Below are 22,174 nucleotides of genomic sequence, written 5' to 3' on the forward strand. Positions count from 1 at the left end.
GCCATAAAGGATGCAAGACAAGGCCGTTCACACAGCCCAGGAGGGCCGGGCCGGTGGCTCGTCAGCACAGAGGCAGCAGTGACTTGGGAGTTTGCTGAGCACTTTTATGTCGTGGTTGGGGACTCCGGACTCAGTGAGGGGACACCTGCACATCCTGCAGTGAGATTCTGCTGTGTGGGTGCCTCTGTGTGAAGGAGCGGCCGTGTGGGTGTCACGTGGCCATGATCATCATTGAGAGCAGTTTCTCAATCTCACCATCAGCATCTCAAGCTCCACCTTTTTGGATTTTTTTGGTGGCCCTGTAGAACTTTGGCACAATTAATTGCACTACTGGGACCCTCCAGTCAACTCCAAATGTCCGACACTTACAAATTCTGGCTTTTGATGAATTTGTAACATATGAAGTGACCAGGTGAAGATGAGTGCCAGGAAGCATTTGGAGGGATAATAACTGTCGCCACTGCGGTGAGCGGTCTGGTCCTCCGGGATGGTGGAGGCCCCGTTTGATGGCCTTCCTTGGGAGGTTGTCTGATTTTTGCTGATCAGAGGCGCAAGGACATCTGGAAGTGGGGAAAAGCTGTTTATAATTAAGGAAAGGCTAATTGTGTGGCCCTCTGACCCTAGTGGCTGGCTGTGCCCACTCGGAGGATCCTATGCAATGGGGTTTTAAGGGACCCAGGAACAAGCAGAAGCACCGTCCCCAGTAGGAGTCTGGATGCACAGCTGGCGGGAGCACCGTCCCGAGGAGCACAGGAAGGCCCCTTGTGGGGCAGCTCCTAGAAGCAGCTGCCTGTCGGGATGCTCTCTCTGCCCCTGCCTTGGTGTGGGGGGCCCTCTGCCTTCCTCACCTTTAAACCTCCAAAACCACCAGGGGTGTCACTGTGCTGGCCAACAGCATCCATGCGTATCATCAGCTGGCTGGACCCTCCGGCTGCCCCGTGAGCAGTCAGGGTCTCCTACCGTCCCCATCCCCAGGATGAGGAGACAGGCCCGGAGAGAATCCATCCCCGAGGCCCCCAGACGTCAGTGCCGGACCGGGATTCAGGGCTCACACGAGGACCCAGCCTCCCGGGCACTGGCTGTGACGATGAGATGGCCTCAGCTCCACGCCTGTCCTCTCTGCGTCCCGCTCTGAAATGGAACCAGCACTGGGAAATCAAACTCTGGGCTGGGGAACTGCTATGGCCTGTTTGTCCCCAAGTTCACATGCTGACATCCTGACCCCAATGAGATGGCTTCAGGAGGCGGGGCCTGTGGGACGTGAACAGGCCTCACCAATGGGATCAGCGCCCTCCCAAGAGAGACCCCAGAGAGCTCCCTCGCATCACGTGAGGACACAGCGAGAAGACGGCTGACTACGAACCAGGAAGAGGACCCTTATCACCCTCACCAGACACCAAGTCTGCTGGCCCCTTGATCTTGGGACCCCCAGCCCCCAGACCATGACAAAGAAATTCGCACAGTGGAAGCCACCCAGTTTATGGTATTTTCTTACAGCAGCCCAAACGGACTAAGATGGGGACCCAGAGGCCCGGACATCTTCTTATTCTCCCTTTTATCAAAGCACACATCTTGATATTTTGGGTTTGTCTGACAACCAGCAGGGAAAGCAGCCGGCACACCGCGCCAGGCCTGTGGCTCCAGGGCCCCCGAGGGAGAGGGAGGCGCACGTCCAGAAGGTAGACTTTATTGCGGCACAAGTGGACCAGAGGAGGGGACGGGAGGCCAGCAGCTCTCCAGGGAGGAAACCAGAGACGAGGGGTCCCGCCCTCTACACCTCCACCTGGCTGAGGCTCTGCTAACCAGTGCGGAGGGACAGACACACCAAACAGACACAGAGATGGGAGGCACACTCCATCCAGTTTTGTCACAAGGATCACTCTTGGCTTCACAATGAAACAAACAACCCCCCCACCCCTCGACACACAGGAGGCTCCACAGGCAGCCCCCCCGGGAGTCAGGCCCGCCCGCTGCCCGTTAGCTGGCCCAGGCGTGCCGTGGTGACATGGAACATGCTGGCATCTGACTCCAAATTTCAGGAACAAAATTAAGAATGAGAATTTTCTATTTTCCTCCCATAAACGAAAAAGTAACAAAGTCCAACATTTTGACTCTAGACTCTGGGGGAAGAGGGCATCTGACTCGAACATAAAGTTCTCCCTGGAATCGTCGTCTTCCGTGGTGTCCACCGCCAGGTGCTCTGCCGCCCATGTGTCCCCTCGCCCTCCTTGCCAAAGTGTCCCAGCCAACCTCGGATGAGGGCGGGAACCACTGCAGTGCCCAGCGAGCAGGGAGGCCACTGGGACCACAGGGACCAAGAGGACGGCCCGCCTTCGCCAAAGGGAAAGGCACCAGCAACAGAAGGCGGTGGCCTTCCTGCCCCGGAACCTCTCAGGTTTGCTGGTGAAGGTTCTGGCCGAGCTTGGAGGGGAGAAGGCTGGGTCTGGCAAGCAGGCTCCCCAGGGCGTTCTGGGACCCTGACCCCGGCTCCGGGGGAGCCACAGTGCACCAGCAGACACTCTGGGGAAGCTGGCCTGCCCCGTTAAGGTTCGGGCTTGGTTCTGAGGATACCTCGCTCCCGGAACCTCGTTTCTGAGGAGGCCTCGTCATGCTCCCCGGTGCCCCTCTTCTGCTGACTCCCTGGGAAACATGGCAGCCCAGGAACCACGCTCTCTGGAATAAAGCCCTTGGCTGAGATGAAGCAATCACCCCAGAGACGGTGGTGAAGGGAGGTGGACCGATCCCTGGCACTCAGCCCCGCGGACACTGTGACTGGCCCTGCTCCTGACCTGGTGGGGAGGAGGACCCTGAGCCTCCAGGGTCTGAAGCTGGGATGATGGCTCAGGCGGGCGAGGCTGCCCATGGAGGGAAGGGGATGGGGACGGTGCAGAAGCAGCTCAGAGAACTGAGGCCGGAATCCAGCCACAAAGCACAGCAGCAGGGCTGGCGAGCGACTAGACGAGGCGGGTGACGTGGCAGTTGCTGGGCTCGTCCAGGTACAAGGTGCTGAAGACGTCGTTGAAGAAGGTCGGGTGGTACCTGCAGGCTCGCTCACAGTCTGGGTTGAAGTTCACCTCCAGAATCTGCGGCTGCATCACCCGCTTCCCTGAGACACGAAAGCACAGGGCATCTCACTCCCGGGAGGGTGGGCTGGGGACCGTGAGGGCCAGGGAGGGCCTCGAACTCAGGTCTCCTGGCTTCTTGGGGGACCTGGCCCGAAGCCTCTCCTCGAGGGGAAAGACTGCAGCTGCCTCCCGCCCAGGAGTACCGTGGGCCACCACATCCAGCTCAGACGTCCAGTTTGGCTGGAAAGAGGCGGCAGAGGTGCAGGGCCGGCAGGGAGTGGGCTCGACGCCCCGACACTCTGGAAGCGAGGGTGGCCCGGCCAGGGCTGCCCACCCCCTCCAACTTTCACACGCGGCTCCTTTCCTCGTGAGTTCTCTCCTCACACCACCCGCGTCCTGCTTGTCCCTGCCCTGCAGGCCCCTTCACAGTGGGCCTCCCCAGACCCCGGTCTCCCGGCTAATTCGAGGCAAAGGGCCACCCGGGCAGTGCTGACTGGGCAAGGAGGCAGTGACGCCCCCCTCTGTCCCCTGCGGGCGCTGGTGTGCGGCGAGCTGGATGATCGGCTTTGAGTGGGGGGGGGGGGGCAGCTTGGATTATGGGGCAGGGGAGCCCCCTCACCATCTGGACGGTTGTCCCACTTCAGCATGAGGTCGATGGCATACACAGCCCTGGACGAGGGATAGTCGCAGAGGCCCAGGGGTGGTGGCTTGGCACATGCCACTTGGAACAGCTCCGTGAAGGCCTGGAAGATTTCGGCCTGGGGGCCGGGGACATGGTGGGGCAGGGTCAGGGGCTGCCTGGCTCTGACGCTGGGACCCGCTCCCCAGAGCAGCTGCCCAACACAGAGCTCACTGCCCCTTCCCGGGCCTCGGCCCCCTCCTTCTCCATCCTCCATGTCTCCAGCCCTGGCCACAGCCACCTCTGTCTGACACCTGCCCTCTCAGTCTGCCTTCGCCTACTGAGAAGTTGCTGTGTGTCCCGCCCGGGAGCCCCCACAGCTCCCCTCCGCACCGAGGGGCGCAGAGCGGCACCTGAGATGCTCGCTCAGGACACGGAGGCCAGCCTGCATCTCCAGTTGTGTCCCTGCCATCCCCTCAGGTTTGCAATTCCTGAGACGGGCAAGGTGTTGCCGTCTGGCTGTCCCAAGGTGCCCTGAATGCCCTGCAGGTCACCCCTGAGGAGCCCTCCCACAATACCCCACACAGGAGCGGGGAGCAGGGTGGGAGGAGGGGGATCTCAGCCCAACCGTCTGCTTCCGCAGCCCCCGAAGGAGGAGCAGGACACCCAGAGGAGGCAGGATCCCCCCAACCACGTCTGCCCACGGGGGAAGCCCCGGCCCCTCCAGCCTTGCTCAGGACTCACCTGGACGATCTTCCATGGAAATTCTGGGTACTGCTTCTCAAACTCAGGGATGAACTCGTCACAGTGCACCTGCAGCAGACAAGGCCCATCACATGCCGCCTGGGGCCTCCTCTGGGCAGGGAGTGGGGAAGCCTGCCCTGCCTTGACGTGGAGCCTGACACCCGCTGGGGCCACAGGTCAGCGCCAGCAGCCTATCCGGCCCCACCCCTCAGGGCACAAACAGGATGCAGGAGACTGAGTCTGAGCTCTGGATCTCTGTGTGACTCTGGACAAGCAGGTTCATTTCTTAGAGCCTCAGTGCCTTCATCTGTAAAATGGGACAACGCTCCCTGCCCAGCAAACTTACTTTGCAGGGCTGCTGTGACACTCAAGTCAGGCACCCAATGCTGAGGTCTCGGCAGGCTGTGAGGCCCAGGTCTACGTGTCACCACACCTGTCTCAGAACGTGCCCTGGAGGCAGGGCTGGCACCCGCTCAAAGTGCCTCAGGATGGACGAGCTTCTCAGGCCAAACACACCTGAGCGAGCGGGCAGTCAGCTCCGGCTTCTCCCAGAAATGACCGGCTGGGCTCCCTACGGAAGCCCCAGGTTCATGCCCTGCGGGATGTGCCCCCAAGTGCGGGGGCTTCAGAGGAAACGTGACTCGCACACTCGTTTCACAGAGGGTTCCCTGGGGTCCTGGAGAGGACTCGGTGTCCTAGGGACGGGCCTTCAACACAGTCCAGGTTGGGAACACGACAAGCAGCAGCGCCCCTGTGGGGTGCACACGAGCACAGCCACGGAGCCCCCGCCCCAGAGGACGCCTCACACTGGGCACAGCGTCCAGTGCAGCCGCTCACTAAGAGAGAAAAACCAGAGATGACCTAACGTCCATTCCCGAGAGAGCGACAGAAATGACCTGCAGCTACACTTAGCAACAATGACGAATCTGAAAACATGACGTGCAGCAAAAAAAACAAAGCCACAGAAGAATTTGTTCAATAGGATCCTGTTTACACAAGAGCTTAATTATGCAAAACAATCGTTTTGAATTGTTTCGGGACATCCTCAAGCTGAAAAGACTCAGGAGACACCTGGTAAGGACAATCACCATGTTCAGAGAGCCACTACCTGGAGGAAGGGAGGGGAGAGAAGGCCACCTGTGGGCCAGTGTCCAGCAGGGGGGCAGAGGGGGTGCGCCCACTTACTGGTTGCCTGAAACAGCCATTAACCCACCAGCAGGGAAGAGGACTTTTGGGACAATGCCTCAGGTGGCCTGTCTCTCCATTCCTCCTTTCTCCACCCAGAGCCTGCCTCTGCCTCTGCCCAGGCTGTGCCGACGTGTCCCGGGGCAGTGCTGGCCAGTTGGGGTTTGACACCTTCACCTAGAAAGTTCTGTCTTAATGCCCCTTGGCTTGAGGTGCCCAGATGGTGTGGGGAAGACAGAGGATGCTTGATCCAGGCGGGGTCACAGGCTAGCAGCAGCAGCCTACCATGGGGACCATGTGACATGCACCTCTGCGCCTCCCCACCCCCACCTGCACTCATGCTCAGCGAGTGCTGACCAGAAGGCAGTCTGAGCTTCCCGGCTGAGACCCCACTCTGTTCCGACTTGCTGTGGGCCCTGGGGAAGCCTGGGGTCCCCGGTTATCTCAGAGCGTGTGCTCCTCAGAGCTGTGGGGGCGCTGTCTCAGATAACACGGGTAGCAGCAGGCAGCTCCTCTGACCATCTACGCAGCCTGCCCAGGAGACAAGCCGGTGGCGGGGGGTCCGGGTCTGCGCCGGCTTCCACAGGGACTGCTGCCCAGGCCCCGCCAGGCACCCACCTGCTTCAGCACCACTCCCGGGTTGTAGTTCATGACAGTGAAATGCTTCTCGTAGTCGTCCAGGTCGTCGAGTGCGAAGGGCCTGCAGGACGAGCAGACAGACACCCAAGTGGGTCCTCGGCATGACCACGTCCGAGCGGGAGAGGTGATGGGGGCTGCCCGGCCGGGAACCGGCTTCCCTGCTGGTGCGAGTAGGGTGGCCCCAGGCCCCCAGGTTTGAGTCGGTGAGTGACGCTCACTGTGAGGACTCCCTGTAGGTCCACACATGTTGTCGCGACTCGCAGGCATTGGTGCCTGTTTTACAAGGACCGCTCATGCCCCTTGTGCGGCGCGACAGGGCAGGGCGAGAATTCCTGCATCTAACAGGACCCGGCTCGGCAGGGGCACCCGCTGGGTGCCTGGTGGGGAAGCGTCTCCAGCTCTATCCTGAATGAGAGAGGGCACCCCCACAGCCCCCCAGGCCTGGCCGGGGTCCTCAGTTACCGGTTGGAGAACCGCAGCCAGAACACGTCATAGACATACAGCCTCAGGGGCTTCACCGACCGCAGAAGCGCAATGTAGCGGATGTCAAACTTGACTCTCCCCACGTCTTCTCGAAGGAACAGGACAGGGCTTTCAATGTACTTGGACACGACCTGAGGACACAGACGCAGGCTCAGGGCGGCTCTCACCTCCCCCGGGCCAGGACAGAGCCCCCGGAGGCACCGAGCTCGCCCGTCCTCACGGGCTGTGGGACGTCCAGATGGGGTCACAACCCGGGGAGCCAGGTGGTTCCCGCTGCCCGCCCTCCCGCCCGAGGGTCCGCTCCCGTCTTGCTGTCCACAGAGGGACCCACAGCCCGAGCTCTGCTTCCTCCTCTGCCTTCTCACACCCTGCTCTAGGCTCTGACAAGCTCTTTATCTTCAGACCTTCACCTTAGCTGCAGCAAAGAGCCCACCAGTTCTCAGCTCTTGAAAACTGAACACAAACTCTCAGCCGTGGACCCACTGACCGCCCACACCACTGCTGGAAACCCCCCAGTGGTGGGCCCCGGGCACACTTCCCTCGGCCCCTGCCTAGACGCACCATCTCGCATCCTGCAACTCCCCCGGACACAGCCTCTGACCGGCCCCGTGCACCACGGCACTTTCGTCCAGGCCCCAAGGGGCTCCCCGGCCTGGCCACCTCCCTCCTGCTGGGCAGTCATGCAAGGTGCAGCCTGTGTGGGGGCTCTGGGGTCAGACAGACCCAGGACGGGTCTGATTGAGGGTTCCCGCCTCTCACCGGGACTGTCACATGGGACTCCCCACTGGCGAGCACACGGAAGGAGCGGGGGTGGGGGCTGCAGAGTCCCGTGAGCTGAGTGACCTCGAGTCACTGCTGACCCTGAACCTGCCCACACAGGTCCTTGACCCCAGAGTCCCCTTGCCCCGCCTCTTCGTGGCGGCTGGTGCGCTGAGCTGCCCTGGCATGCGAGCCCACCTTGGGGGAGCTCTCTCGGTGCCGGATGACACTGTGGAGGCTCTTGGTGATGTGGGTGTCCAGGCTGCGGGCCAGGTTCCAGGGCTTGCAGATCCAGTGGTTGTCATCACCCCTGGGGGCAGAGAGGACCGCTAGGCTGTGCTCAGGCCACTCACCCAGGCAATGTCTCCCCAGGACTGTGGCAACAAAGGGGAACCCAGAAAACTGAGGGAGGTCACAGAGATGTCAGAGGCGGGGCTGGAGGAATAAGGAGGAGTCTGCCGGAGCCAAGGGAGCCATGCTCCAGGCAGAAGGACCGACCAAGGAGAGACAGGGATGATCGCCACAGCTGGCTGCCAGGCTTGGTGCCCATGGATCCCAGCACAGCGGCCTGCACACAGTAGGTGCTCAGCTAAGGAGCAAGCTGGGCATGTGAGGACAGGTGTAGGTGGGGTGGCAGCCACAGGAGTGTGATGGATGCAGGAGCCTCAGCCCGCACGGCTCCCCAGGGGGCTAGGGTGGCGGCGGGGGGCAGGGGAGGTACTCACCGCCTCTCCCGCTGCTGGAAGTAGCTGACGAACTGGGGCAGCTCGGTGAGCAGGTTGAAGGTGCGGGGCAGCCAGGCCGGGCCCTCAGGGCCTCCTGCCCGGCGTGCGACGGAGGCCAGGCAGTCCTTGACTGTCAGTAGGTTCTCGCAGGGGAACTGGTTCAGCAGCACGTTGGGCCTCTCCTGGCTGAGCCTCCTGTGGGCCGAGCAGCACGATGGGTCAGGGAGTGGCAAGGGGCTCTGTGGCCGGTCACCGAGCCCAGGCTGGGAGACGGCTCACCTGTAATCCTTGAAGTGCGAGAAGTTGTAGAGGATGTCAGCGTCTGCCTCGTTCTGAGTGAAGGTGAAGCGGGGGTGAGTGAGGTGGCTGAGCACCTGCTGGATGTCCGTGTAGACCCTGCCGGGAGAGGCCGGCCTGGAGTCAGACACCAGGCTCAGATGCCAGCCTTCTGCTTGTCTGTGAGTGAGGGGGCCACTTGGACCCTACGACTCCGTAAGATGGGACCACAGGACCCACCTCACACTCGTTAGGATGCAACGGGATAACCTGTATGTTTAACAACCATGGTCTCCTTCCTCCCACACAGAAACAGGGAATGGTTGGCACCACCATCTCCCAGGGACACACTAAGAATGCTGGTCCCTCGGAGAGCCACAGGGGCCGGCAGGGAGCGCGTGGCCAAGGCAAGTGCCCTGGACAAGGCCTCACTCCCTGCTGGTGCTCGCCTTGCCTGGCCCACAGTAGTCCTGGGCAGAGGCGAGGACAGGGCCTGGGAGCCTGTGCGCTGGGGTGGCAGAGACTGCCACACTTTTAAAGCCATGGAGCTGACTATGAGGGCAGGAGGGTGGCCCAACCCGGGACAGTGTTTCAGGGGAGGGAGAGAGGGGAGGCGCTGGTCTGCTCAGGTGGGGCAGGAGGGCAGGGCTAAGCAGGCCTCGTTGAGGCATCGGACCCCGAGGAGCAGGGATGCAGGGCAGCGGCCTCAGGAAAAGCTGCTGGGCTGGGGTGGTGGCCTCAGGAAGGGGAGGAAGGCCGAGAGGAGGGCCCGTGGCGGGGAAAGCCCAGGACCTGGCCGAAGGGGCAGAGGGGAGCATGTTGCCTGTTTCTAGCTGGACCAGGTTTGGGCAGCCAGAGGGCGGGGCTCCCACTGGAGCAGAGGTCAGGCTGCCCTGGCCAGGCTGGGATGCACCTCTGAGCCTGCTCCACATCTGCTCTACTCCACTTGCTCACCGTAAAATGGAGCATCTGCTTCCACCCGGGGTCCAGCCTGGGCTTGCCCGCCTGGCCTTACGTAACCCGCCAGCCCACACCTGCCGAAGCCTGGGAACAGCCCATCCTGGCAGCCCGGGGCCCGTCCTAGGTGCCCAGCAGGCCGCTGTCAGCACAGGCTCCTGCTTTTGGGACAGGTCAGTGTGCACAGGCCCGACTGTGTTTTCACTCCAGGACCAGATGGACACACCCCCGGCTCGTGCCCTCACTTGTCACAGCGTTCTCTCTGCAATCATAAGGCTCTCCCTGGGCATTTGTATCACTCCAGGCCGCCAGGAGACAGCGGACTCACGGAGTGCCACCCTGAGCCAGGAGCTGTGGGAGCCGGGGGGGTGTGAGGAGAGTCATCAGAGCTCAGAGGGGCTACGCACTTGAAGACGTGGTCCTGGGGATGCGCCACTGGACTGATGGCAAGTGGCAGCTTCTCCTTGTTTTCCTCCAAAATGGCCTAGAAGGAAAACACCGGGGGTGAAACAGACCTCTGAGAAACGGAGCAAGTGAACACACGCCCCCCCCATCCAGGCATGTCAGGGCTTGAGGATCTCAGGGGCTCCCCCAGACCTAGACCGCAGGCGAGCCTTTCGCAGCGCCCAGAGCCTTCTGACCACCCCACCCCGGGATTCTGGGGCTCGAGGCCCCTCAGGGGCTGAGCAGCTCGTTTTGCGTCAAAAGAAGAATGTAAACATCGTTCTAAATCTTCTCAGTGCTACCTCCGATCACAGGAGGCTGAGAAGGTGCCTAGCCCGTCCTGGGAGGCGGCTGCCGGGTTCTAGGGGAGCCCCAAGGGACTGGTCGTGCCCAGACTCTGACACTTCCTGCGGAAGAAGAAGTTAACTCATTTCCCCTGGAGTGTGGGCTGGACCGAAGCAGCTGCTTCCAACAGACAGAGCAAGTGCAGCGACACTGCTCCTTCCTCAGAGGCCCTGTGCTCCCTCCTGGCTTTCTCGTCCGCTCGCTCTCCCAGAAGTCAGCTGCCACGTCGTGAGCCACTCAACAGCTGTGTGGAGCGGCCCACGTGAGGAACCGAGGCCTCCCGCCAACAGCCAGCGCCACCTTGCAGGCGTGGGAGTGCACCACGTGGAGGCAGGTCCTCGGCCCTAGGGGGCCTCTAAAGCCGCGGCCCTGGCAGGCAGCCTGACTGTGCCTCGGGAGAGGCTGCGAGCCAGAAGCTCCAGCTGAGCCCCACCCGACTCCTGTTCCACGGAAAGTGTGTAAGACAATACACGCTTGCTGTTCTGAGCTGCTAGGTTTGGTACTCCACCTGTTACCTGGTAATAGCTGACTGATACAGGCAACCCCACGGCCCAGGCCGATCCTGATGGACAACCCAACGTTTCAGATAAGCCGAGTTTGTCCTCTCAGCTCCTCTTCCTGCCCAGTAGAGGGCGTCCCAAGGAAAAAGACTAATTTTAATCCTGTGCCTTTAAGGAACCGCCCCAAGATCAGGAAGTCCTTGTCCCCAAGCCTCGCCCCTCTGCACCTGCTCACGTTCAAATGTCCCCTGGGTGCGGGCACCTGACTCCGGGGCTCCGACACACAGTCTGAGTCAAGAAGGCTGACCACCGAGTTTTCGGCATGGCTAGTTCAGTCACCACTGGCTTAGATGGAATTCACGGGAAAAAGTGCCAACAGGACCACGGCCACAGCCCAGCCTCTCCCGTCAGCAGCACCAGCTAACACTGCTTTGCGCTCCCCACTCCAACTCGAGCTAACTCATTTGCTCCTTCCACAGCCCTCTGAGGCATTCAATGAGCGTCAGATGTGCCAGTGGGGGCAGGGAGCCTCAACACAGTGCAGCAAAGCATATAGCCTCTGCCCACAAACTATCAGGTCCCCCTGGTGTTGGACTCAGCTCTCCCACCAGCTGTGTGACCTTTGGCACATTACTTAACCTCTCTGTGCCTGTTTCCTCAACCTCAATAAAATAAAGGCAAACATAGGACCGTAAGTCCTAACATTGTAAGGATTACAGCAGAGTGTGCCCATAAAGTGCTAAGCACAGGCTCTCATCGACGGGTTTCCCACTGGTACCAGCCAACGGGAAGTGGAGGCAGGAGATCAGAGGGCAGGAGAGGGAGGAGACAGAGGCCGTGGTGTTACTCCCTGCCCAGCCCTAACTACAGGCTCCACTTCCCCCCTGCCCCTGGCCTCACTAACCCCAACTCCCACCACCAGCTGGGCACCTGTGGGTGGGCCAAGTGGGTTCTGCGGGGCCGACTGAAAGGCTGCCCACGGACTGAAAGCACCTTTGTCGTCTATAACAATGTAACACTAATGACAACCACTTGTTGAGGGCCTACTGTGCGCTGGAAGAAGTACCATACAGTGTCTGAACACAGTGACACGAGGTCCCCAGTGAGGAAGGTGTCAGGAGGTAAAGAAACGGGACTGAGCTGGGATTCACGGCCACGCAGTGTGGCCCACTGTCCCCCAGTCCTGGCAAGGAGTCCCCGATCATGAGGAAGAGTACAGTGACGGCCAGCACCCCAGCTCCACCCGGCCTCTGAAAGAACGGTCCCCAGCATCCAGCAGCTGGGGTCTGGGCTGGGGGCCGGCACCCAAGATGTGTGGCCACAGGCAGCTCACGTTCACTCCCTGGGCTCTGAGCCCCTTGTCTCTCAGATGCTCTCAAACTCTTCTCTACCTCCCACAGTAGATGGCTGGCATTCAGTAACATGTGGTGATTGGCTAGAGAACATTCCAGAAGCCACCTGGGCCGGAGGTGGAGGGTCACACCTGGTAGTGCTCATCGGGCGGCTCGGGCGTGGAGGAGCTGAGGTCCAGCATGTCGGCGGGGGCCCAGGGCAGCAGCATGCACTTCCGGATCAGAGGGTCTGCCTCTCCATAGGCAAAGTCCCGGGTCACCTCCTCTGCACCAAGACACGCGTGCCCGTCAGGGGGCGGCCGGAAGCCGGGGCCGGGCCCCTCCTTGGGGTGGGTGGGTGTCTGACTTACCGCCCGTGTCCAGGTCCCTCAGGGGCCACAGTAGCGTGTAGGCCAGCTGCTGGGGCATGTAGAAGAAAGGGGCGGTGGCAAAGCTGGGCACGTCTGCGTGCTGGATGCGCGAGCCGAACTCGTCCATGACGTACCACACCGGCACCTTCTCTTCGGCCGTCTGTGGACAGAGCACACAGCCACCTGTGACCACTGGTCCCCCTCGCTGTCTCTTCCATCCATGCACCTTCCACCCGTCTATACCCAACTCCCTGAGCCTGGGGCATCTCTCACATGCACCCCCAGTCCCCTTAACCCAGGGCCTCGGGGACAGCGGCCCTGCCCTGCAGACCAGGACACAGGCCAGCAGACTGCAGTGTGACCGCCTGTGTGGGAGAGGCACACGGAAACAAGGTCGGCAGCCCAGGAGTGACACAGATGTGTGTGGTTTGTGTATATGGCACAGGGAGGAGGCGGAGACTTTGAGTTCAGGGAAGGTTCCCTGGAGGAGGTGATGTCTAAGCTGAGATCAGGAGAAACTTTTGTATTTTCCCAAATTAAAAGTGGCGAGGGGCTGGACCGCAAGGTTGGTCTGGGGAGGCGGGAGCTGAGGACAGCCTGGGACACGTGCTAAAGGGACACGACTCTTCTCCTGAAGGCAGCGAGGAACCACAGAGGGCTTTTAAGAGGGTGACAGCACCAGAAGTTGTCAGGAAAGAGGCAGCTGAGCCACTGGGCCCAAGTCTAAGGGTCTGAGAGAGGGTTGTGTCCTCTGAGCTCAAAGCCACTCGGACACCTGGGTCCCGGCGCTGACTGCGCCAAGGTGAAGAATAATAGACCCACAATAAAGCCACATGGAACACGTGGGGTTTCCAGGGGCCATGGGAGATGAGTTTGCTCCTTTGTGGGGTAAAGCTCCCCAAGCTGGTTGGGGCTCTCCTGGACCACGCCCCCACCGGCCCTGATGGCACAGGCTGGTGAAGGCCTATGTCCGTGTCTGTCCTCCGCCTCCCCTGGGGCCCAGCTGCCCACTCACCCCATGGGCCAGCTGGTAGGTCTGGTTGAACTTCCACATCTCCTCCAGCACCAGGTCCACGGCCTCGGGGCTGGGCAGCTCGCCGTGGAACTCGACACCCATCAGGTTGGCCATGCGGTGCAGCAGCCCGGGCACCTGCTGCAGCTGCTGGCGGGCGTGCTCCACGCGGCACGTCCAGGCGTGGTCGATGAGGAAGATGCTGCAGGTAGAGGCCACAGCGGGCGTGAGGCTGCCATGCGGGCCCGGCCAGAAGGGAAGAGCGGGAAGAGGGCAGCAGGGGAAACCTGCCTGAGGCAGCGGACGAGGCCTGGGGCCCCCAAGGGAGCCTCAGTTTCCCCAGCACCAGTGGGCGTGGGTGAGGATCCCGGCTCTGCCGACCACTCACTGTGTGGCCCTGGGCACAGTCCTCTCCCTCTTCCAGTTTCTAAAACGGCAACCTACCACCTATGACCGGGCCGACACGAGCAGCAAATGAGACAAAATATACAACGTGCGGACTATACGCCCAGCACTCGTGTAGCCAGTGACTGTACAGCAACCACCATAACGGGAGGTGTCCTCAACGGGATTTCTCACTACTGGAGGACAGGCCCACACTCAGCAAAAGCCAAGGCTGCTCACACCGGGAGGCCAGTGCCGGGCACATGTGCAAAGGAGCTGCCAGGCAGAGCTCATGCACCCACAGGGTCCGGTTCCCGGAGGAGCCCAGGGGGCCAGCGGCCCAGCTCTTGCACAACCCCGCTGGGGCTGTGGTGGAGGATGAGGCGGTCCCACTGCAGCCTGGGGCCAGGCCTGCTCTCCCAGCACAGGTCAGGGCTGCCCGGATACCGTCCAGAGCCAGGCCGGACTCGGAGGCCCCAAACGCACAGGCAGAGGGGCCCTGGCTGCGTCCCCAACCTGAGAGGAACAGCAGACGCTCTGGTCCTCACGTTGGTGGCAAGTTCAGCAGTGCTTACTTTATTGTGCTTAGATGACTTTTTGTTTGTATGTCCTAAAATGAATACAGATTTACTCCTGCCTCGCGCTTACATCTGCGAGGGCGTGCTGCAGTGCACGGAGCAAGGCCTTCAAGGCGGCGCACCCGGGGCGACCCTGGGCGACAGCACCCCAGGCGGGCTGGACTCGGCAGGTGCATGGGAGGGGAGGAGGCTGGGCCTGCAATCCGGGCAGCCTCATGAAGGCCTGGAGGAGAAGGCTGGCTGTGGAGCCGAAACCAACGCCAGGACTCCCACAGACCCCTCCCCACACTGACTGGGGGTGGTGTGTGGTGAAGCGTGCAGAGGCCTGAGCTCCTTGGGGTGGCCACTGGGCCTGTGCCCCGGGGCAGCCCTGGCGGGAGCACCACAGACACACGTGAAGGGGGCCCGTGAGTTCTGGGTCAGGGCATGCGGGTGGAGGTGCTGCGCTGCCCTCATTCCCTGTGTGGCCACTCCCTCCCTGTCACAGGCTGGGGAAGGAGGCTGGACCCTTCCCTGAAGAGCTAGGGACACAGGGCCGGGTGACCCGCAAGCCAGCAAGTTTCTTCCTCAAGTTCCAGCAAAGTTGGGCAGAGGGCCCTGCAGGCCCGTCCTGGCTGAGGGCAGCCCCTCTCGGCCTGGGTCCAGTCTTGGCTCTGCCCGGTCTACCCTAGGGCTGCTCCGGGCCTCAGCGTTCTCATCTGAGGACACAGCCTGACCACACTCCTTGCTTCCATGGCATAAAGCCCAGGAAGAACCTGCTAGATACGGTTTCCCAGGCTCCACCCAGACTCGGGGTCCGGGAAGAGGCCCAGGGGTGCTCGGAAAAGCCCGGGCTCAGGAGTAAGATGCCCTGGGCCCAATACCCACACCCTAACCAGCTGTGTGACCTCAGGCAGGTCCTTCCCCTCTGTTTCCTCATCGGCACAATCGGAACTCGTCACACCCCACTGTGGTTAAGTGACACACGGGGAGGCTGCTCTCAGGACGGCACGAAACGCGACTAACATGGGGGTGCCATCAGCAGCGGGCCGACATGACCCTGGAGCCCAGCTGGAAACACCATGGCCTCAAGTACATGTCACCAGGCTGGCTAAGGGACCAGTGCTGGGCACACAGGAAGCACAAGTGTTTGCAATCACGGCTTTTCGCCCACAGGGCTGGCCCCGGGGAACTCTCTCTAAGAGGAAGCCCGGCCCTGAGCATGGCAGACAGACACCCGGCTGCGCTCCTACCTGTTGGGGTCGGCCGCCCGGAGCCCGTTCTCGTTGGTCACAATGACCTTGTAGCAGAGCTCACCGCCCGGGTTCGGCTTCTTCCTCCGCACTTCCCGTGCCGCCTCGTCCTCACTCTCCTCCTCCTCCACTTCTTCCACTTGCATTATCCCAAACATCTCCCCAGCGTCGAAAACCTGGGGGCCACAGGAATGGGAGCTGGCAGGACACCCACCCCACCCCGTTCCCCACAGCCTGGACTCAAGGTCAAACTGAACCCCTTAGAAGCAGGACCTATTTATTGCCCAACTACCCATTTTACAGGTGGGGAAACTGAGGCTCCTAGAGAAATCAGTCAAGAACTGGCATGATCGATGATCCAGGGACCCTAGCCCCACGGGACCCATACTTGGAAGTGGGACTGCGTGTGTGGGTCCAATTATATCTAGTCTGGTCCCTCCCTTCACAGGAAGATGAGTCTCCAAAGGCAGAGAGGTGGCTCTGGGCACGCTGGGAGTGAACGGGAGTCAAGACCTTGGTGACCAGAGACCTGGCCCCAATGTCACTCTCCCCGGAAGAACCAATCCAACACCAGGGCAGCTGAGGTGCCCCAGAGGGAACAGGTGCCCAAGAGCCTCCTGCAGCCACCGCGCCAGCCCTGGCCCTCATCTCCCGAGGTCTCAGGCCAGGAAGATAAGGGCCTTGGTCCTCGAGTTTCCCTGGCAAAGGACAACTGCCAGCCACGTGCAGCTGGTGAAACAGAGTCAGCAGCCGTTTGTGCGCTCTGGAGCCAGACCGGTCCCCACTTCGGCCATCCTCATGCACAGTGTGTCTGCCACAAGTCGGCAAGGGGAAGATTCTGGAGCCAGGCCATGTGACTCTGAACAAGTCACTGAACCCCTCTGTGCCTCAGTTTCTCCATCCAGACAATGGGAATATTAGGATGTACCTCAGAGTGCTGTCGGGAGGACTAAACGAGTCATATACATTCAGAGCTCAGAAGAACCTGAGCTCGGCACGTGCTCCGTGAGCACCTGCTACCAGCACTACGCTCCGGACTAGCCTCACCTGGGAAGGGGTCACCCGCCTTCCAGGAGAGCTGCAGGCGTTAAATCAATGAAATAGCGCACACAGCAGGGACTCGGCAAAGGCCAGTTCCCCCTAAAACCTACTTCTCACAGCTCTGTTAAAAACAGAAAAAAAATCCAGCTCAGCAGCTGGAAACCAGCTGTCTATTCAGGTGCAAGCAGCTGTGGGTGCCGGGCAGGGGGGCACCTTGGAGGTGAGAATGGATCGCTCAGGATCTTGCCCAGGGAGCTGAGAGCCAAGTGGCAGAGCCCAGTGAGGCCGGGCCATCAAGGGGCCAGGTGATGGCACTGGGGCCTGGAGGGCCGGGCAGGCTCTATGGAGGCGCCACAATCAGAGGTGAGTGTTGAAGGGATGGGGGATTTAAACACGCGGCCATGGGGTGGTGAAAGCGTGCCAGGCCGGAGGGCTGCGGGGCAGTGGGGGCAGCCCAGGCTCTCCCCGGGACGGAGCCTCAGGCTGGGCTCCCTGTAACCCTCAAAGAGCCCGGGGGAGGCCCCCACCTTCCCCACAGTTTAGAGATCAGGAGAGAGCAACTTGGAGGGCTGGAAACACACCCTAGACTTCAACCCAGGATGCCAAATCCCCAGCCCTCCACCCCCAAAGCTGACGGAGAGAGGGGGCATGGGGGCTACGTAGGGCCTGGGCACAGATGCCTGCACATGCCTGGCTTCTCCCAGCTGCAAAATGGGGCGGGGGGGGGGACACCACATCCCTTCATGGCGGGGCTGGAGAAGCCCGTAGTGAGGTAACAAAGGGGAGTGGTCCTACAACTGAGAAGTTAGCTCAGAGAGAACAAGGCCGAAATTTCTTTGAAAACACTCCCGGTCCTCTCCAAGGGAACTTATTTCTTCTGAGGCCAGGTAGCAGGGGCATTGGCTTTGCGGGGGGCGGGGCGGTCGAGGGGCCCAGTTCTCGGCTGGCAGGTGCCTGCTCTGCAGGTGGGTGCCCTCCCCCACACCTGGGCCCCCAGGAGCTGTGGCAGGTCTCACTCAGAACATTGGCTGCAAGTTTGGGTCTGGCAAAGCGGTGACTCACAGGTCTGCCGGTAACCCGTAACGGCAAGGGAGGGTCATGGAAAAACACCGGCTGCCCCTCGCACAGCAACAGCGGCCAGGGCAAAGGGGATGTGCGGGGGCACTGGCTGAAGCTCATCTCATGCCACCCCACCCAATCCCCACAGGCGCCTCGAGAGCCAGGGCTGTTTCCCCTCCTGCTTTCCAGGTGGCGACTTGGGCTCAGACAGGCGGGCGACTTGGGTTTACTGCCCATGGAAGCTGGCAGGCTGGACCTGGGCGTTCCCACATCGTGCTCCTTCCACCCAGCACACGAGGACAAACTGCTGGGGTCCCCTCCCGCCCCAGCACAGGCTGGGGACCAGGGCACGTGTTCAGGAAATGCTGGCAGAACAGAGGGCAAGTCATACCCGGAAGGAAATTCACTGTGTTACAAGAGGGAGGCATGTATCTGTGCCACTGACATTCTATTTTTCTTACGGCAACTATGTGTTTTATGGTACCTGGTCCAAACCCATTTTACAGAGAGAGAAACTGGCAGAGGGCAGGGTTGGTCCAGCAGCCAGGTTCAGGGCTTGGACCTCCTCACCTGCACCGCTGTCTGTTTCCGCTCTAGGAGGCGGTTCCCAGACAGGAGCGGACCCCACTACCTGGCCATGTACGTGCTTCAGCTTCAGCACCCGGGCAAACTACCAAAACCAGGGCCCACCCCTCAGGCAGGACCCACAGGGAGACCCTTGGAGGCCCAGGCCCTTGAGCAGGATGGAGATGTCCCCATGAAAAGGGAGAGAATTTAGAAGCATCGAAGCGCTTTTCACTTTTCTTTAGCTTCCTTCTCCACCTATCACAGCCTCAGTTTTCTTTCATCTGCAAAATGTGGGTGACCCGCCGCTCACACCAAACCCAGAAACATGACAGAATTCTCTGACCCGGACATTTAAAAGGCACACAAATTCACGGGACATCTCTTCTCCCTGAGGGAGGCAGAGGCTGAGAGCTCCCAGTTCTGAAGGCTGACAGAGTCGAGTCACTTCGTCTTCCTAAACCTCAGTTGCCTTGGCTGTATAATGGGACTGCTCTGGGGCCCAGGCCTGCGGAGAACTCAGCACGGGGCCTGGCACACAACAGGAGCCAAAGTTCATTTTGGTTGCAGTTCCCACCGCAGACCTAGCCCAGCCCAGGTGCTGGGAGGATCCGGGCCACAGCCACAGGGCTCTGGCTGCCACTCAGGCTCCAAACCTAGACGGCCCCAAAAGTGCCAAGGAGGCGAAGTCCAAGTCAGACATCATGACATCCGTGGCCCTCAGCATTAAAGCTCTATCCGCTTCTCCATGCACGCCATCCCCCACGTCCCAGAGGGACACACACCGTTGCGCGTGTCCCCGAGGCCTGCCCACCTGGGCACAGGCTTCTGCCGCCCTGGAGCGCCCTTTCTTTACTTCTCCACGTCGCCAACACCCCCGACACCCTCCTGACCTCATCCGCCCGTGTCCCTCAGGAGGCCTCCCTGCCGCCCCACCCCAGCGGCTCTCGGCTAAGAGCCCGCCGCGAGACCACACCCTTCCCGGTGGAAGGGTCCAGAGCCGTCCGCCCCCGGCGCCTCAGGGCCCGCGGGAACGGGGGATGGAGGTGGGCAGCCTGGGGTGCCCGGGCCCGCCCTCCCCGGCGCCCGCGCGCACCTCGTGCTCCAGCTTGTGCAGGAGGCGGCCCCAGTACCGCTCGGGGACCCCCGAAGCGCGCAGCGCCGTGCCATGCAGGGCCGCGAACTCGGCCCAGGCCCGCGCGCCGTCCTCCGGGTCCGGGCCCTGCGCCGGGCTCGGCGCCGCCTCCGGCGTGGGGCCAGGGCTGCCGAGCTCCGCGGGCCGGCGCTCCAAGCCCGCGTCGGCCTCCATGGCGCCTGCACCCGCGCCGGCGCCCACCCCCGCGCCGCCGCAGCCCGCAGCCGGCCCTCCCGGCCCCGCCCTCCGCCGTCCGCCCCGCCCCCGACCCCGCCGGGCCGCCTCGCCGCGGGCGCGACGCTCGGAGCGGGTCCCCGGGAGCCCGAGGCGGGCCACGCGCGGGGGCGGGAGCGAGGGCGCGTGCGTGAGTGCGTGGGCCCGCGCCGGCGCTGGGCGCGCTCGTGGCCGGGCGCTGCGGGCTTGTGCGCATGCGCACCCGGTGGGGCGGGGTTCTCGCTCACTCTCCGCCACGCCCCCACCCCGGGCTGCCCCGGGGGATGCCGGGAGTGAGGCCTTACACCGTCCACGTGGTCGCAACAAGGGGAGGCTCCAGAGCATGTCCAGGACGGGAAACTGAGGCCTAGAGACAAGAGTGTGGCGGAGCTGTTTCCCTGACATGGACCACACTTTGATGCCTTGCGGACCCCTAGGGGTGGGAGAGGATCTCTGATTCTTTTGAAGGCATCGCCAAATTCAGATGTTGCAAAGTAGTGGCCCTTCTCGCTTTTCTTACATTTGGATTTGGAATGTAAAGTTATTCAGTTAAAACTGGGAGGTTTTTCTTACAAGTTGAGGTATTGCAAAGGTATTTCGGAATGCAATTAACAGAATTTTTTAAGTTCTTCTTTTGCTTCTCATGGATGTGATTCACTGTTGTAGGGAAGGAAGACTTCCTCTATCCAAAGTGGGTTCATCTGGCCGGAGAACGAATTAAATTCACATGAGACAGAATAACAGGAGAAAATTAAACAAAGCTTTATGAGGACCATGACCCGGGGCCTTTCTTCCCGCAGGAAGAAAGGGCACCAAAGAAGTGGGGTGCACAGAGTGGTTATATACCCCCAAACAGGGTGTTTCACATATGATTGAAATGTCCCTCCCACAGTAGTCACAAGATTGCCCTGTCGGCACAGCGCTTGATGGATGCAGCAGGAGGCAAGTCTATTGTCTTGAGCTGGACGTCACAGGTGAGCGCAGCAATCAGTTCCTAGCCTAAGGAAAGATGCTTAATCCTTAAAGAAATGCCACTGTTGGGAGGCGGAGGGAAGTCAGTTACAGGAGGTTCCAGACAAGTACAATAAACAAATGCAGATTTAAGTCCTTGCCTTTGGCATTGATTAAGAGTTTCTAGAGAGAAGGTCATCTCCTTTCTTCTTCCTGGTACAGAGAGGGAGGCACCTTTACAGATAGAGATTTACCTTACAAACGTAAATGTGTGCTAACAAAGGGCAAGTTCCATTCCTCAGAGCCTCCTTCCCTGTCCCAGTTTATCAAAAGCAATCAGCCTCAGATAATCCTGATGCCAAAGAGACGTATCTTGGGGTGGCCAATTTCAGGTCCCCACACTGTCTTCCCGTTTTGCAACTTTGCAATGATTGTAATTTGCCAAAAAGCTCAAAGGCTAAAGTTTTTTGGTGCTTCAGTTGCTGAAGATTTTGATTAAAAATTTTAAACTGAATTTGAACAGAATGCACTAGTTTAGAGGACTTGTTCAATGTCCCGAGGACATTTAAGTTGGCAGACAAAGGCTCAAACTTCCAAACCCAGGTTGTGAGGGAGGCTGAAGTACCTTTTTTGTACCTAACATCAGCTTTGTCACAAAAGTTTTGTGGTTCAGTTGATGCAGGGTCGGTGAGCCGAGGAGTCGAAAGAAAGATTTCTTAGACTCTTAACATCTGGCAGTAGTGCTCTTTTATTTAGAGAATAGCGTAGCATGGGGACAGGACCCATGGGCAGTCAGAGCTTCTGCTGCCGCCGCTTCTGCTGCCCCCGCTGGCATGGGGACAGGGCCCATGGGCAGGCAGAGCTCCTGCTGCTGCCCCGAGTTGAGGGTTAGGGCTAAATTTAAGGCATAGGTATGTGAGTCATCTCTTTACGAAGACAAAGGAAAGAACATGAAAAAAAGTTAAAATGGTATCAGTGCAGGTGGGGTCTGGTCGTTGGGTGATCCCATGACTTTTAGATAAGAATCAAATCGGATTAAGTAAAGGTCAGAAGCCAGCACCCTAAATCAGTTACATGAGATTGCCAGACAGCAACCAACTTAAGTTCTTGCCTTCTCCATTAAGAGTTTCTAGGGATAAGGTCATCTCTCTTCTTCTTCCTGGTACAGAGGGGGAGGCACCTTTTACAGATAGAGATTTACCTTACAAATGTAAATGTGTCCCAACAAGGGCAAGTTCCATTCCCCAGAGCCTCCTTCCCTGTCCCAGTTTATCAAAAGCAATCAGCCCCAAACAATCCTGATGCCAAAGAGTCATACCTTGGGGTGGCCAATTGCAGGTCCCTACAAGGTCATCCCCCCTTCCTTCACAAATGCAAATGTCTCTCAATAGGGCAAGCAAAATTCCAGTCCTCGGAGCCTGCTTTTCATCTGTAGTTTTAAAAGTAACCAGCCTAAAATCCTCATCACAGTTACTATAATTATGAAAAAATATTTGTAAATTTTTGATGATTATGATTCCTAAGTCAGTTGGTGTAATTTTACAGCTTGTTTAGATAAAATT

The 22,174-nt window shown here is 60.2% G+C and overlaps 1 protein-coding gene across 1 annotated transcript; it reads right to left on the reverse strand.

Annotated features, from left to right (window-relative positions):
• Nucleotides 1-1,671: 1,671 nt before the first annotated feature.
• On the reverse strand, nucleotides 1,672-19,693 carry TTLL12 (tubulin tyrosine ligase like 12). Its single transcript, XM_070600027.1, has 14 exons — nucleotides 19,410-19,693; nucleotides 15,650-15,825; nucleotides 13,459-13,657; nucleotides 12,444-12,603; nucleotides 12,225-12,358; nucleotides 9,860-9,936; nucleotides 8,499-8,615; nucleotides 8,220-8,414; nucleotides 7,693-7,804; nucleotides 6,715-6,866; nucleotides 6,232-6,313; nucleotides 4,429-4,497; nucleotides 3,685-3,823; nucleotides 1,672-3,106 (listed from the first exon to the last, which is right to left on the reverse strand). The coding sequence occupies exons 1-14, from the start codon at nucleotides 19,620-19,622 to the stop codon at nucleotides 2,955-2,957; spliced, it is 1,977 nt and encodes a 658-aa protein (XP_070456128.1). The 5' UTR covers nucleotides 19,623-19,693; the 3' UTR covers nucleotides 1,672-2,954.
• Between the last annotated feature and the right edge of the window lie 2,481 nt (nucleotides 19,694-22,174).

This window comes from Equus przewalskii, chromosome 29 (assembly GCF_037783145.1).
Source record: "Equus przewalskii isolate Varuska chromosome 29, EquPr2, whole genome shotgun sequence".
NCBI lineage: Eukaryota > Metazoa > Chordata > Mammalia > Perissodactyla > Equidae > Equus > Equus przewalskii.

Bases quoted from the DNA above. Each gene is read 5' to 3' on its own strand.
- TTLL12 (XM_070600027.1), bottom strand. From the start codon at position 19,622: ATGGAGGCCGACGCGGGCTTGGAGCGCCGGCCCGCGGAGCTCGGCAGC. The intron at 8,415-8,498 runs GTGAGCCGTCTC...CTCGGCCCACAG, and splicing joins TCGCACTTCAAGGATTACAG to GAGGCTCAGCCAGGAGAGGC. The intron at 7,805-8,219 runs GTGAGTACCTCC...CTCTGCCCCCAG, and splicing joins TTCCAGCAGCGGGAGAGGCG to GGGTGATGACAACCACTGGA.